This window comes from Eurypyga helias, unplaced genomic scaffold, assembly GCF_000690775.1.
Source record: "Eurypyga helias isolate BGI_N326 unplaced genomic scaffold, ASM69077v1 scaffold27319, whole genome shotgun sequence".
Lineage (NCBI taxonomy): Eukaryota > Metazoa > Chordata > Aves > Eurypygiformes > Eurypygidae > Eurypyga > Eurypyga helias.
The window spans coordinates 1-14,065 of NW_010270513.1; the positions used below are offsets into that span (position 1 = coordinate 1).

Genomic DNA, 14,065 nt, shown 5'->3' on the forward strand with positions numbered 1-14,065 from the left:
GGCGAGCTCGGTCCGCGACACCGGTCGTGGTCCTTTTGACTTCCCGCATGGTTCTTCGGTCTGGTTCTCATTGATTGTTAAGCTTAGCCGTTCTCTAGGTGTTGTCAAAGGGCTGCTCCGCGTGAGGTGAGGCGCCGGCCTGGCAGGCCCGAGCGGGGTGCTGAGGAGGCTGCCGGCGCGAAGGCCCTGGCCCTGCCCTGCGCTCCCAAGCCCTGTGACACGGTGCCCTGAGCGAAATGCGGCGCCTCGGGAAGAAAGTAGCCGTTTCGGGGCTATGGGATCTCATTCTGCAGCTGCTGGAGGATCCCGGGGGTGCCTAGAGCGATGGAATCGCCCTTACCTTGGCTGAGACCCTAGGCCTTAGGATCGCGGCGTCTGTGCTGAACCATCGTCGCCTCCCAAGTCCCGCTGTAAACGGGGCGGTCGGTAGCTGAGGCAGACCGACCGATCTACGTGTGTAGATACGTACAGGAACTTCGGTGACAGTAGTGCTGCCGAGTTGGAGGCGTGTTTCTCTAATGTACCGTCGCAGAGCCCCGTATAAATAACAGTTTTGGTAGCACCGTGGCTGGTTACGGGTCTAAGTAGTGCAGTCACAGAGCTGGTTTGTTGTGGTAGCTGTTCTGCAAATCTTCTCTAGCCTAGATCTGACCGTGATGTTCGGCATGGCAGAGTGTGCCTGGGGTTGTTTAGACCATTCGTTCTCTAAGTCGGCACTACAGACTTCACTTGTGGCTACTAGGCAAATATTTAACTTTTGTAACCACTGTGCCTGGACGGGCTGTGGCCACTGCTAATTTTCTGCATGTGTGACCACAGCAAAAGTTGAAAGAGCACAAGTCCCAAAGCCCAAAGGCTTTCTTTTACAGAGATCTAATCCCGTTTCATATCCCCGTTCATGCATATAAATATATATAGCTATTGTTCTTTTGTTTGCCTTTTTCTTTATATTGGTAAATATAAAGCGTGGCTTTGTGCTGGTGCTCAGTCTGCACTAAGGTTCAATTTATAGTGGCAGGCATGCATTGCTGACAGATCCAAATTATGCCTTAAGTATATACACAAGTTGCATCTACCTAATTAGGGCAAATTAGAAATAAAGTGATTTGATAGTGTGAACATCAGGTAGTTGTGCTGTTTACTAGTTTGTAAGCTGGTTTGCTTAAACTGTTGAAGGACTAAAGCTTTGTCATCAAAGAAGGAAGAGAAGTGACTTTACTCAGTGTGAAGATAAAAAGTCCCTCCACGCTGCGTCACAATGGCTTCATTTTCAACACATTGATTTAATCTACTAAAGGTTTTAGAGTAATTCCATCACCATATATTATCACAGGCCTGTTGAAAAGCACTGTTCTGAAATATTTTTGTCTCTTGTTGTGATGTCATTGAAGCACTTAGGTTTCATTCATCTTAACTGACAGATATCTGATGATGGCATTGACTCTTAAGTTGTAACAACAAGACCAAAGTTACCGAAAAGAAACTTTGATTTCTAAGTGCTGTATCTAGTGACAGTGTTATTTACCAGAAGGGTGTTTTGTTCTCAACTTTGATAGTTTTTAAAATGATTTTTAAAAAGCTGCAGCTCACATTGCATCATCAGTATCAAACCAAACTCCATAATGAGTGGCTAGTTTAGGCTGTAAATTCAGTTCATTGCCATTTTAGGTCTTCTTAAGTGGTTGGTTTTTGCAATTAAAAAGATAAATTGCCACTGTATTATTTTTTCTGTTTGCTCCAGATATGGCTGTTCCAAAGATCAACATTGACTTTGTTGTAGCTCTGCTGAGGCAAGAAAATGCTAAAGACATCTGTGTCATCCAGCTACCTCCAGAAATGAAATACTGTGATTATTTTATAATTGTGAGTGGATCTTCAACACGACATCTCCATGCAATGGCACAGTACATGCTGAAAATGGTAAGACGGTTCCCGCTGCACTCTCTGGGTTTTGGGAAATGGTTTTAAATTAAAGGAACTTCCCGAGGATTGCACATGTAGGATTGTACCAGGCAAGATGAAACTAATCATCCTTGTGTCATTTAGTCCTGGATGCATCTAGCAACTAATTGTATTCTTCTCCTTTAGCAGCACTACTCAAAATGTAGAGAATGCATTTTAAAAACAGACCTCTGTATTTAGAAGGGTGATGATATTAGCACGGTTTGGTGGCTAGAGCAAGAGTGATATGAAATGGTGATGACAGCCTGTGTCCACTTTTGTCTTCCATCCAGCAAACTTGATAGCTATTCCCACTCGTTCAACATGGCTTAGTCTGACTGTTCTTGAACACTAACCACTACAATTTCCAGGTTCTCAGGTATATCGTAAGGCTGGAAAACAGGCAGGATGTTATGAGGCACAGGATGCCCTATGGGCTTACTAAAGCAAAGTGCTAGTTAATAGTCACCACACTGTGCATGTCCAGGAGGAAAGGAGAGGCAGCAGCAGCCATCCTTCCACAGGAATCTTGCACTGTTTGGCCAAGTGTGAGCTGCTCAGTTTGAAGAAATCTTCTGAGCTTGAGGTAGAAGCTAACACTCGAGTTTATTATAGTCTGTTCACCATTACACGGCCTTTAAAGACAAGGCTGAAGGACACTTGTAGTGGAGATCAGCCTTTCCAACCCCTGTTACATAGCCCATGGCTGGGCATGCTGGGCTCTTTAGTATTTTAAGCAGACTTTCAGGCTGTCTTTTACCTGCTTTTGAGGACATCCCACAGGCGATCTTAAAGAAAGGAAGGTACAGCTGGGTCTGAATTACAAGTTGAAAGTTCTCCATTCAGGTTTGCAGACTGGGGCCATTGGCCGACAGCTGGCGTTGTGTGGGAAGCACCAGAAACAGTTGCGTTTTGCAGTAACTGCTTTCCCAGCAAAGTGGGGCTCACGCGCTAGCCAGTCACGCTGTTACAGCCTGGTACTTTGTCTTTTATGGCAGAAAACACTCTTAGAGCCCTTCAGTTTCACTCTCAGTTTCTTTGTGGCCATGTCCTGAAATAAATGTTTGATTTTGTTTCTGGGGTTTGGGGTTTTTTGTTTGTTTAATTTTATTTCAGATTAAAAAGGTTTCCATGGTGTTTTTTTGTTGGCTGCTTCAACTAGAAATAAGGTAGCAATCTGAACAAAGGAGCTTTATGAAGATGCAGCTGACTTCATCCCATTTTTGTCCTATCAATGCTTTTTGTAAAGAAACAAGTAGGTTGGGGCCAGATCCGAAAAAGACAGTACTTAAGCCTCTAATTGTCCAATGTCTTCAGCTCTGGTTGGTGCTTAGGTGCTTCCTATATCTGGTTTGGAGAGCTGGGCCTCTCAGGCTGGCATCTACAAAAGCTGCTGTGTTGCTTAGGGAACCAGCTAGCTCGCCCTAGCTGAGCTTTTGCAGTCCAGCTTTGAGCTACCCTCTCCCCTGTCTCACAGTCCTTTGTAGCCTGGAAACCTGTGTGCTGGTCGTGTTTTCCGCCCCGTCTTGCAGAGTGCTGAGAGCATGCTCTCGAGGCAGGAGGCTTGTTTCAATGCCTTCCTCATGGCATGGGTTGAAACCTGTTTTCTTCACCACCCCCACTGGAGAAGAGGATAAGCTTGGCACCTCCATTTCTGCATCCTGAACTAGCCAGTGTAAAGCAACAATGAAAAATACCTGAAAGGAGGAAAAACTCAGTGTAATGCCAGTTACAGGGGACCTATAACTGAAAGACTAGTGCTAAGCAATTGTATTCAATATTGATCTTGAGAAAAAATGGACACCCATAAGATTCATAACTGTATGGGAATGCTAAGCATTGGAATGCCAAATCTGATACTAAGTCCCACTGAGAAATCTGTACTCATTTTCCACTGCTGCAAATGTATATAATTAATTTTTGTGCAGACCCCAGAACAAACACTGAGCAATATAACCCATTTCATATTTAAACCAACTCAGCAAAGTCCAGCTTATGTTAGGTCTGAATGCTTTTAAATAAAGGCCAAGTACTTCATTTTCTGCCATTGCTTCTCTCCCAGTACAAGCATCACAAAGAAGAAAATGATCCTCATACCCAGATTGAAGGGAAATGACTGGCTGTGCATTGATCTTGGTAAATATTTGTGAATCTGACAGATATGAAGTTCTGCAGGAGCTCTTTGAAGGAAACATCTCACTGTGAACCCCGGTTGCTGTGGAGAGGTCACAATAATACTCTGCTGTTGAGTACTCATTGAGTACTAAATAAACTCAACTAGTTGAGATACTAAACAGATTTTCACTAAAGATCGTTAGCACTGAGTAGAAAGCAGTAGCTACTCTTCAGTGGCTAAAACAGGTCTTAATAAATTGAAGGCAACAGCAGTGGAAAGAGAAAAGCTATTTTGTTCAATTTTTTAATTGTATTATAATCCCTGTCAGGGAGAGAGGGGGCTCTGTGGGTGCTGCCCTGGTAGCGAACTTCCAAACAGAGCTTTCCACTGTCCAGATCATGCCACGACACGGGGTAAAACCTCAGTCCTAAGAAACTGAGTTGAATTCTTTATTCTGTAAGCATGAAACTCTACACCACCATAAAAGACTCAAGTTCAGAAAGCATTTCTCCTTCACTACTAGCTCTAGGCTCTCACCCTCGAACTTTGTGTTTTGGCCTAAAAGAGAGCGTAGGTGGGTGAGGAGCGCTACAGCCAGGGACATTAAGCCTTGCTTACTTTACTGTCAGTGATTGTGGTGGTTATAACTGAAAACTGATAGGGTAGAGCTAGAAAAAAGTGCTTTAGAAGTGCACTGAGACTAATGTTCTCTAGTATTGTTTGCACAGAATTGATGAAAACCTGTAAGAAGAATTTTACTACATCAGAGTTTGGACCTGTCTCATCATAAAAGCACCCGAGCAGTGTGAGGAACACACTGAAGGAGAATTGGCTAGAGCTGAATGTTGTTGATAATACAGGGAAGCTGAAAGTCCAGCTGTAACCTCGGGAGGGGATTCTTTCAAGTACTGTTTCTTTCGGCGTACTTGCTTCTGTGCCCTAAGAGTCATAACTTCTTTGATCTGGAGCCTTGTGGTGGTGTTTTAATTTAAACCAGACTATTGCCCCTCTCAGTCCCCTGGCTGTAATCTTGGAGCCTTTTGAAGGACTGACCAATTCTAACTCTCTTCACGAGCTGGAATCCGCAACTTAAGAGCCTTCCATCAGCTGACCTGTTACATGTTTAGCCAGAATGGGGGCGGAAGGCTTGAACTCCTTGTGCCAGCTGGAAGTGTAGTAGTGCTTTACAGGTCACAGTAATTTATTGTGACTTTCTCTTTGGTGCAGGTAGCATAGTGGTGCACTTCATGCTGCCGGAGACACGGGAGACTTACGAATTGGAGAAGCTCTGGACTCTGGGTTCTTACGATGACCAGTTAGCACAGATGACGCCGCAGTCACTGCCAGAAGACTTCATCTTTGCACTGACTCCTAACAGCGGTGATCATCTCGAGACAAGAACTTAATGCAGGTGCTGAGTGGAAAGAGGAAGGAGCGCGCCTTCACAGGTCTGAGGGACACATGCGCTGGTGATGGCTGGCACGACAGTTGCTACAGCTTATGAGGACACAAGGGAGTATTTATTGGAAGTGCCTAGGTAAAGTTCTGAACAAGCTACAGAGGCAATCAGAATCATAGAATCACTTAGGTTGGAAAAGACTCTTTCGATTGTGTTCAACCATAAAATGTCAATGACAGAATCCTGGTACAAGGGATCTTCCTGGGGAGTCACTGTCTCAGTGCAGTTTGCATTGAGAAGAGTGGGGCAAAACCAGCTGCTTAAGCCACTTACCCTGAAACTCATGCTCAGCCTCTACAACAGTTGTTTCTGTAGTGTCTTTGAAAGACGTGCCTGTAGCGGTAGTGCAAAAAGACCTCAGTGCTGCAAGGTAGAACTACGTGAATTTATACGGTTTAGATGAGGCTTCTTGTACTGAGTCATTTGCTTCTGGTCACGATGAAGCAAGTCATGCTCTGAGTCGAACGGGAAGAGAAAACAGGCTGGTGTTAGTGAGCACATAAAAGCCAAGAGCAGCAGCGACAAACATGTCTTGAGTTAACAGAACAGTAAGGCACTTTTTCAGCCAAGGCCAATCCGTTTTTAATAATAATAAAAAAAAACCCAACCCAAAGAACTTCCTTCTCTTCATATCAAAACATTCAGCTCATTCTGAGGGTGCTGTTGTCCCCTCTCCTAGTTTTCCTCTCGCCTAGTTTCTGGAAAAGGACACTGAGGCAGCATAAACCTTCAGCTCCTTTGAAGCGGGTGAGAGCAGTCAGAAGGAAGCCCCTAGTCACGGAGTGTTACTTGCTCTGCCAGATTGTTCGGCACTCGCACAGGTCACTGGTGCAGCGCGTTCTTAGTCTGACTGCTGCAGGGTCTAATAACCAGGTAGAAGAGCTTCAGAAGGGTTGACAGGTCTTGTCTGTCTAAACCAAGATGCTTTTCTCCACTACAGCACAGGGCTTTCATCACTAGGTTAGGATCTCTTCCTTCTGGAGAAGCTTGCTTCCTCATCAGGAAGCAAGAACCCTGAGGGCAATCACCTTTTCCTCCTCCCCATGGCCCCACAAACTACCTGAAGCTCTGCAGCTCTTCCCTGCGCAGCAGCTGCTGTCGGTAATGTCCAAAGAACATGTCTTGGTTTTTGCTCAGGTGCTTGTGTTGTTTAGGGGCAAGGAGGTGTGTGTGTGGTTTATTAAAAAAAGGCCAAAACACAACACTGAAAAGCTGCTCTCTCAGAGCAGCCATGTTTTGTTGCTGGGGCTGACCTCTGTTCTTTCAGGAACAAGTGCCCCTGAGTTCACCTGCTCTTCGCTAGAAGGGCAGCAGATCTGCACGTTAAGCAAGGACCATTTCTTAAACACAGTTAAACATCTTTGCCCACGAAATAAAAGTTATTGGTGGGAAGTCTGACTGCGGAGAAGGATGTTCAGAATGCCTCATGATTGGCAAAAAGTAATCCACGTGGAGGAAAGATAACCTTGGCTGTCCTAGGGAGTGATGGGTTCCAAGTCAGGCATTTCCTCCTAGGAGGGCTACGTAGGAGGAACTTTGGATCTTTCCCTGAAACCATTTGCCTTTCCTTGCTGTGGCTGCAGATAAGTAATGCTCAGTGAACAGAGGCAGGTGCAGCAAACCTCACACCATTGTATGAACCCACATTTAGTAACCAGAGCTACATAAGGTATCCTGTCACATACAGTATCCTGTTCTCAAAGACCACGGTAACAAAAGGAGCACCAGGAAAAGAACAGCAAGAAATAGAAGAGATGTCACTAGGCATCTCGGTGATGGAAAGTGGTAATAGTCTGTAAGGCAAGACCAAAAGAAACCCCAAAAATCAAAGTAACCAAGGAGACAAAACCTGGTAAATAAATGAAAAAGTGTGAGTTTACTGCCAAACACATTGTAAAAAGGAGTTCTGTGGAACATCCACAGGTTGCTGTTTAAGGACTTCCACGTCCCCCATTTAACAGGAGCAGCCATCATCTGTGCCAAGCCGCTGCGATGCCCTGGCCAGGTGACCTGCCTGACCCTGAGCCTGTGGCCTGACAGTTGTCAAAACTGTGACCTAGGAATTAACAGAGAGCCTGAACCATCAGTGCAGCATCAAACTCTTCTTGGAAGGAAAACACTTGGGAATGGTTCCAGTTCTACTGATCATCACAGGTGATTTCTGTGTATAATAAATACCCCGAGCAGCTCATCCAGTGAGTCTATAGATAATTCTGTCCATGCAGGTTTGGCTCTGTGCAGGATCCCTCGATGCTGGGATGAACAGGAGGATCACTTACCAAGGCAAAACGTTTGCCATCATCTCACCATTTCCCCAGGCTGCGTTTGAGGGACTCCGTCCTCAAGCAGCGCTTGCGGCCGTCAGCTGAGCCAGTGCCTTGTACAGCCCAGCCTGAGCACTTACCCTACGGTTCCTCACGGTCATTGAAAAAGGCCGTGCCCTGGTGGCACGTGGGGACCACGCTGTGCGGCACAGCATCCACGCTTCATTTAACGGAAACGAACACAAAGAGCGTATGCCTTTGGAATTGCAGCTGAGGAATAAAAGCTTTGGAGGCTCAGAAGCAAATCAAAGCATCATGGTTGAGCAAATGCTTAAAACGGTGGGGTTTAGCGGTCACAAATGCACCAGCAACATGAAGGAAGGTTTAACTACTGCTGCCCAGACAGCAGGGCTGCCAGTGCTGAGAAGGTGGCTCAGTGATGGCATGAAAAATGAGCTGGGAGTTCCCTGTGAAATGCCCTGCCCTATGCAGAGTCCTCTCCAGACATCATTTCATCAATTCCCTCTTCCAGCTGGTTGGTCACAGTAAATGAGCTGCAAAGACGTGAGGGAAGGTACAAGAGTTTGGAAAACAAGTCTGGTTTTCCACTCTTCTTTAAAAGATAACAGAATTCTGTTATTCATGGTGCTCCTTCATTCCCCAACCCCGCCCTCTCACTTTGAAGCACTCAGTTAACATCTCATTTCCATTCCAAGCAGTGTCAACAGGGATCTAAAACAGAGGGGCAGTACTTCCTCACGGGCAACGGGCCTGTGTTTGGGCGGTGGTAGGAGCAAGATAGAGGTTGCCACCCCATCCGCTCGCTAGCGTGACTGGTTCTTGCCTACCCAGGCTTCCAAGGCCACCTTCATCACGCTGACAGCACCAGCCTGAAGACTGGATGAAAAGCAGCCAAACCCTGAAGTTTCACTACATACAGGTCTTGCATTAAACGTGTCGGTGTTCCTTCGCGTCTGCCCCGGGGCAGGACTGCTGAGCACACGTCCCTTCCGCGGCAGACCAGCCTGAGTCCGAAACCATGGACTGCAGGTTGTCCTATGGACTAGAGCGTTGTTAGGTGAGAGGGAGAGGAGTTGGAAGCCACAGAGGGGACTGTTGTAGTGCAGACATGGCTGCTGGCTGGCCTGGCAGCTATGGAGTACCTGCAGGTGAGTGGTTGCCTGTAGCCAGTCATTATTACAGACAGAAAACTGACATGATCAAAGCAGCACAGACACTGAGGGGAGTCTGCCCCTGTGCCTCCTTCGTTTAAAAAAACACCACACGACTTTATCTGATGATAGGAGTTAAACTCTTTATTCCATTCAGAGGCATCTGGCAAGTGGAGCTGCATTGGGGGGCACATTACAGATGAAAAATGATCCATACTTTGTGGATATTGAAATCATTTACAGTATTTACTTTCTAGCTATTCCCAAATACTCCAAATTACCAAGTCTCCATTGAAAAGAAAAACATGATTTACCATACTAAGTCTAGAAATTTCAGAGAGATGACAGTATTTAAATCAGCAGATGTAAATGCAGCGCCTATTCATCAAGTCACTTTTATGGAAAACAAGGAAGTCGGATCCTTCTCAACTGTTAAGAAAGGAACGTCAGACTGACTCAAGCCTCAACAAAAATTAAAATGCTATGACTTTTCATACTTCAGTAATTTTAAATTCATTGTAAGAAAAAAAATTATCCTAAAGGCTAGATGAAGGTCACTGTCAAAAAAGGAAAAGAAACTCATTTTTCTTTGCTAAACTACAACATAAGTTTGTGGTTTTTAAACCAATTAGTAAAGAAGAGATGCAGGAAAAAACACTTCAGACCATCTTCAAAATTATCTAATCTGTACAACAATGATCTTTGGGAAAATTATCTAGTCTATGTAGTAATGCCTCTATTTCAACATGAACCTAGGAGGTAGATAACAAAATGATGAAACAAATGGTTTTGCTCGTTGTGCCCCTCAAATCAGTGCAGCATGGTGATTCTGATCATCTCATGCACAAAAAACATCACAAAAAAAAGGTTCAGAGGTAATAGCATGGCTCTGTCGACCACACACATACAGGCGTGCACGCGCACACACACACACACAGCAGTCTTTATGCACCATGTGTTGCCACATATTTCTTTTTCTTAAACTGAGGTAGACTGGAGTTTATTGTAGAAACTTGAATGTGTCACTATTACCACAATCATCATTCAAATTACATTCGGAAATTAAAAAATTTGGTAACTTTCCTCTTATCCCTGCCTTTTGACATGGTTTTTGTTTTCGTCTCTAATGGTTGGTTGCAGAACGTGCATAAATCCTGCTGCATCTATTATAAGCCAGGCTAGACAGGTGGCTGTTTCTATCCGTTCTTGTTTTTAAAACCTTCAAAGTGGCTTAGTGTGGCCCATAACAGCGGCTGGATATGTAAACTTAGCCTTTCGTTATCTTTCAATGCGATCAAACACTGTTTGACCTTCCCCCGTCGTGGTAACTGAAAGCAGTGTGATGGGATCTGCAGGCAGCAGAGACCCTCCCGGCCTCCAGTACGCTCGAGCAGATTGAGTGTTCTATCAAACTGAAGATGAAGCTTGCTCTTTGAACAAAATGGCAAAGTCCAAATGGGCTGCAAATGGTTAAATGTAGCATTATTAGGTAGTGATGGTCAAAGGCACAAAGGGTTCATGCATTCAATCAAGTAGCACAAAAAAAAAAATTCAGCCTCTTGCAGCCTTCTAAATTTTTCCCCCAACCCCAGCCTCTTGCCATCACTTCCTTGTCCTGTTCCCAAAAAAGTACCGTCACAAACTTTTTCATCCCATCTTAAAAGAAAACTAAACGGCATTGCTGCTATCAGAATGTTGGCATCGTTCACTATCTTTTGAACATTCACTGAATTTTTTTTTTTTAAACAAATGATGGTGTTGAAGCCCCCAGAAAACCTGAGGCTGTGTTTTTTTTACCCACCTTACTCCCATCAGCCAGCAGCTAGAAGTGCTCTACTATAGTTTTCCCCGGTAAGCCTGTAGTACTCCTGGCTGGTGGCTGATCAAATTTTAATTTTTTTTAAAAAAATAAAATGCTCAAGAACTATTAGCTTTATAAAGTATACAAAATACCAAAACAAAAAAGCAAAAAAGGAACAATTTCTCATTGAGGTACTAAATGCCTGAGGTAGTTTAGTAAAATGCATATTTATCTTTTTATGCCCTGGCCAACACCATTCAACACTTCCCTTAGGTTATTCATGGCAGTGTTATGTAAAAATGCAACCAAATTCTTTTTAAAAAATGCCACTTGTTTCAATGTTGGGACTAACACTTAAATTCTTGTCAATACCCTTGCTCTGACCCTAGCCCACCCGCAGTCCCACCCTCCAAACGTGGTTCGTCTTTTACAGCTGGACCTATAAGAGCAATGCCTTTTTTGGTGTTTTTTTTTTTCTTTTTTTCTGTTCTTTTTTCTTTTTTTCTTTTTTTCTTTTTTTTTTTTAAACCAGTGAACTCAGAAGAGAAAGCTTCATTAAACCAAGTCCTAAAATTGTTGGGGAATAATAATAACAATAAAAAAAGACTAACGAGTTGATGTTAAGTTGTGAGAATAGAACAAAAGGGAAGTGAAGGGGTCCTTATTTTAAAGCTGGGTTTCAAAAGTTTGAGAGAGCCTAAAGAATACATTCTCAGAGACAGCGTTCAGCGGTTGCCTGGTCCTCGAACAGGTGATTGGCTTGGTGGATCTTCTGCATATCACTCCGACGGGTACTCGCCACCCGTCTCTCCGTCGCACAGTCTGTCTTTGGTCTGGCATCTGTCTCTGCTGGGCCGTTTCCTAAACCTTTATTTCCGTCTGGGCTGAGGCTGTCCGCTCTGCAATGTTTTTTGCTGTTGCTGCTGCCTTCTTACCTGAGCCAGTATTTCCTGAATTTTTCTCTGAGCAAGCTGAAGGACATAAAGGAGAAGAAACAACCCATCATGATGCCCTGCTTCAGCGACTGCTTGTTTACAACCAACTGTCAATGCTGCTGGGATTAGGGATTAGGAAAATCTGGACTAACTGAATTCCTCGTCCAGATTACTCGTTAACACACGCTGGGGTTATTCATGGCCTACAACCTCATTCCTAACTTTTCCTCTTTTTTCCACCTACCCCAGCTACCTGCACGGTCAGCTTTCACATCTGTAACACAGAAAGCAGGGGCATAGGAAGATGACTACCAACATCAGGATTACTGAGGCAACAGGCTACTTGCATTTCATGCCCCTGGAGATACTAACATTTTATAGAAAACAGTTTTAATAGAGAGCAGACAATTTCCTTAATACACCGGGGAATCCAAGTGGTCAGACTTACCAGCCCTCCCACCTCCCTTCTGAACTACAAGTCACCTGTAGCAAAGTACCCAAAGGAATTGGTCTGAACTGAGGAGTTAAGCGAGGGAAGGGATTCTGTGATCCTTTTCTGCTTGGCATTAAGCCAACAGATTGGGCAATGCCGGCAAGTTGTGCATGTAGGTGCAGTTCTTGCCAGGTACCAAGAGATGGCTCGTGTCTCCCTTCCATCTCTGTTTCAGTCCAGTCACAACTTGGGTTTTCTGGTGCTTTGAAAGTTCCGGCATTGCCAGAGCCAACACCTATCCACAGGAGAATTTAAGGAGATTGTTTTATCTACGTAACCATGCAGTGTTACAAATCTCTCTCACAGGCGTGAGGAAGGTTGATTGCAGCCAGGTAATTAGAGGTGCCTGGCAAGCAGCGCTTTCTGTATCCCAAGTGAAAGTGTTCCATCCCTTGGCTTTGCACATGGATACATGTGGAAACATCAAGGTAATACAGAAATCCATTCCAGTTCTCCTACCTGGCATGCATAGAAGTGACCAGTTATTTTCACAACCACCTGATCGTTTTCATCAGGTGTCTGGTCACGAGGGACTACAACTTCTGCACTTGTCAAGTTTTGAAGCTCATTTACCTACAAATAAATAGTAGAAGTCAGAAAACCTTAAACAAACAAATCTCCCACAGCCACTGAGCCTCAAAGATAGTGCTGACCACAGGAACATCCTCCTCTAAGTCACGATGAAAAAAAGAATCCCACGAACAAGACAGCATCCTTGTGCAGCAGCGTGCACCCGGCAAGAGGAACCTCCTGTGCCTCCAACATAAATTAGCACTGAGTTCTCTAGGTTTGTACAACTGTTTTACAGACTAAAGACAACACACAGAAGGTGTTAAATGCATGACTTAAAAAAACAAATAGATGCCACAGTGTTTACGGTTGACAAGTTTAAGGTCAGCAAGCTCATACAATGGATAATGTAGGGAAGAAAAAAAAAAAAGTCCAAGTATTTCTCTCTCTTTCCTTGGAAACCCTCCACAAGATGGAGAACTCTTAACAGGACAATGAGAAGGGTCCAAATTATTTTTAGTAGCCTACCAGCTTCTGTAGTGGTAAGTAGACATGAAGTTAGAGTCTTTGTCCCACTTACACTCACTTTATTTTAGAATAGCATAATTTAATCAAAAGTGGCTTAGACAAACAACTTCTCAGGCACGTTTGTCCTTAAACCTCTTATCGCTGCAAGTAAGGAAAGAGGCCATGGTGCCTCCTGACACTTCAGGCTCCTGTTGCACTTGTGGATGGAGACCCAAGACTGAACCATTTCTTCACAAATATCAGCTAGCTCCTGGCTTGCAACGACAAAAATACTGGGTACCAGCACCTTTTGGGATTGGAAAAAGTCTCAGTGATGTTATTTTATGCAACAAACTGAGTCTAAGAAATGCCATCAGTTAGGTTGAAGCAACTGGTTGTTGGTTTTGGTTTTTGGTTGTTTTGTTTTGTAATATTGAGCTCTAAACATGTCTTAATTTCCTACCACTTAATTAGAAATTATGCTTCTGCTCAGTTTTGGCCAGAAATGCCACCTTTGGACACACTGCATTTGATTTTTATTAAATAACCTCAGTAAAATCTGACATAAGCTAAGGTTCACAGAAGCCCATCTTGAGTGGGAACATAATTCATTCTGAATGGGAGAACTGCATTTCTGTTAAGTAAAGCCCTGCAGATCTGACTGGGATGACTGATTTGTTAGACTATTCTTTTTTCAGATGAAATGAATCGTTCTTTGAGATCAGCCTCTCTTGACTCCGTGCTGGAGGAACGGAAAGCTTAACAAGTGCATCTAAGAGCACGGCACCTGCTTTAACATAACCTCGGAGAGTCAGCTATTAGCTAAATGTTTAAGCCTTACGTGTATATGCACCGCGAAATAAGAGA

The 14,065-nt window shown here is 44.1% G+C and overlaps 2 protein-coding genes across 2 annotated transcripts in view; one reads left to right on the plus strand and one right to left on the minus strand.

The window, feature by feature from the left end:
• Nucleotides 1–236: 236 nt before the first annotated feature.
• MALSU1 (mitochondrial assembly of ribosomal large subunit 1) lies at nucleotides 237–5,463 on the plus strand. Its single transcript, XM_010158481.1, is given in 5 exon segments — nucleotides 237–312; nucleotides 1,742–1,920; nucleotides 4,004–4,053; nucleotides 4,055–4,077; nucleotides 5,285–5,463. Coding segments are annotated over 5 exon segments (507 nt in total).
• A 5,788-nt stretch (nucleotides 5,464–11,251) lies between these two features.
• IGF2BP3 (insulin-like growth factor 2 mRNA binding protein 3) overlaps nucleotides 11,252–14,065 on the minus strand; it is a gene marked incomplete at its 5' end in the record, with an annotated part of 28,498 nt that continues 25,684 nt past the window's right edge. Inside the window, 2 exons of the mRNA XM_010158482.1 lie at nucleotides 11,252–11,724; nucleotides 12,641–12,754. Of these exons, the coding sequence (XP_010156784.1) occupies nucleotides 11,623–11,724; nucleotides 12,641–12,754 (216 nt within the window). The remainder of the gene's footprint in view (nucleotides 11,725–12,640; nucleotides 12,755–14,065) is intronic.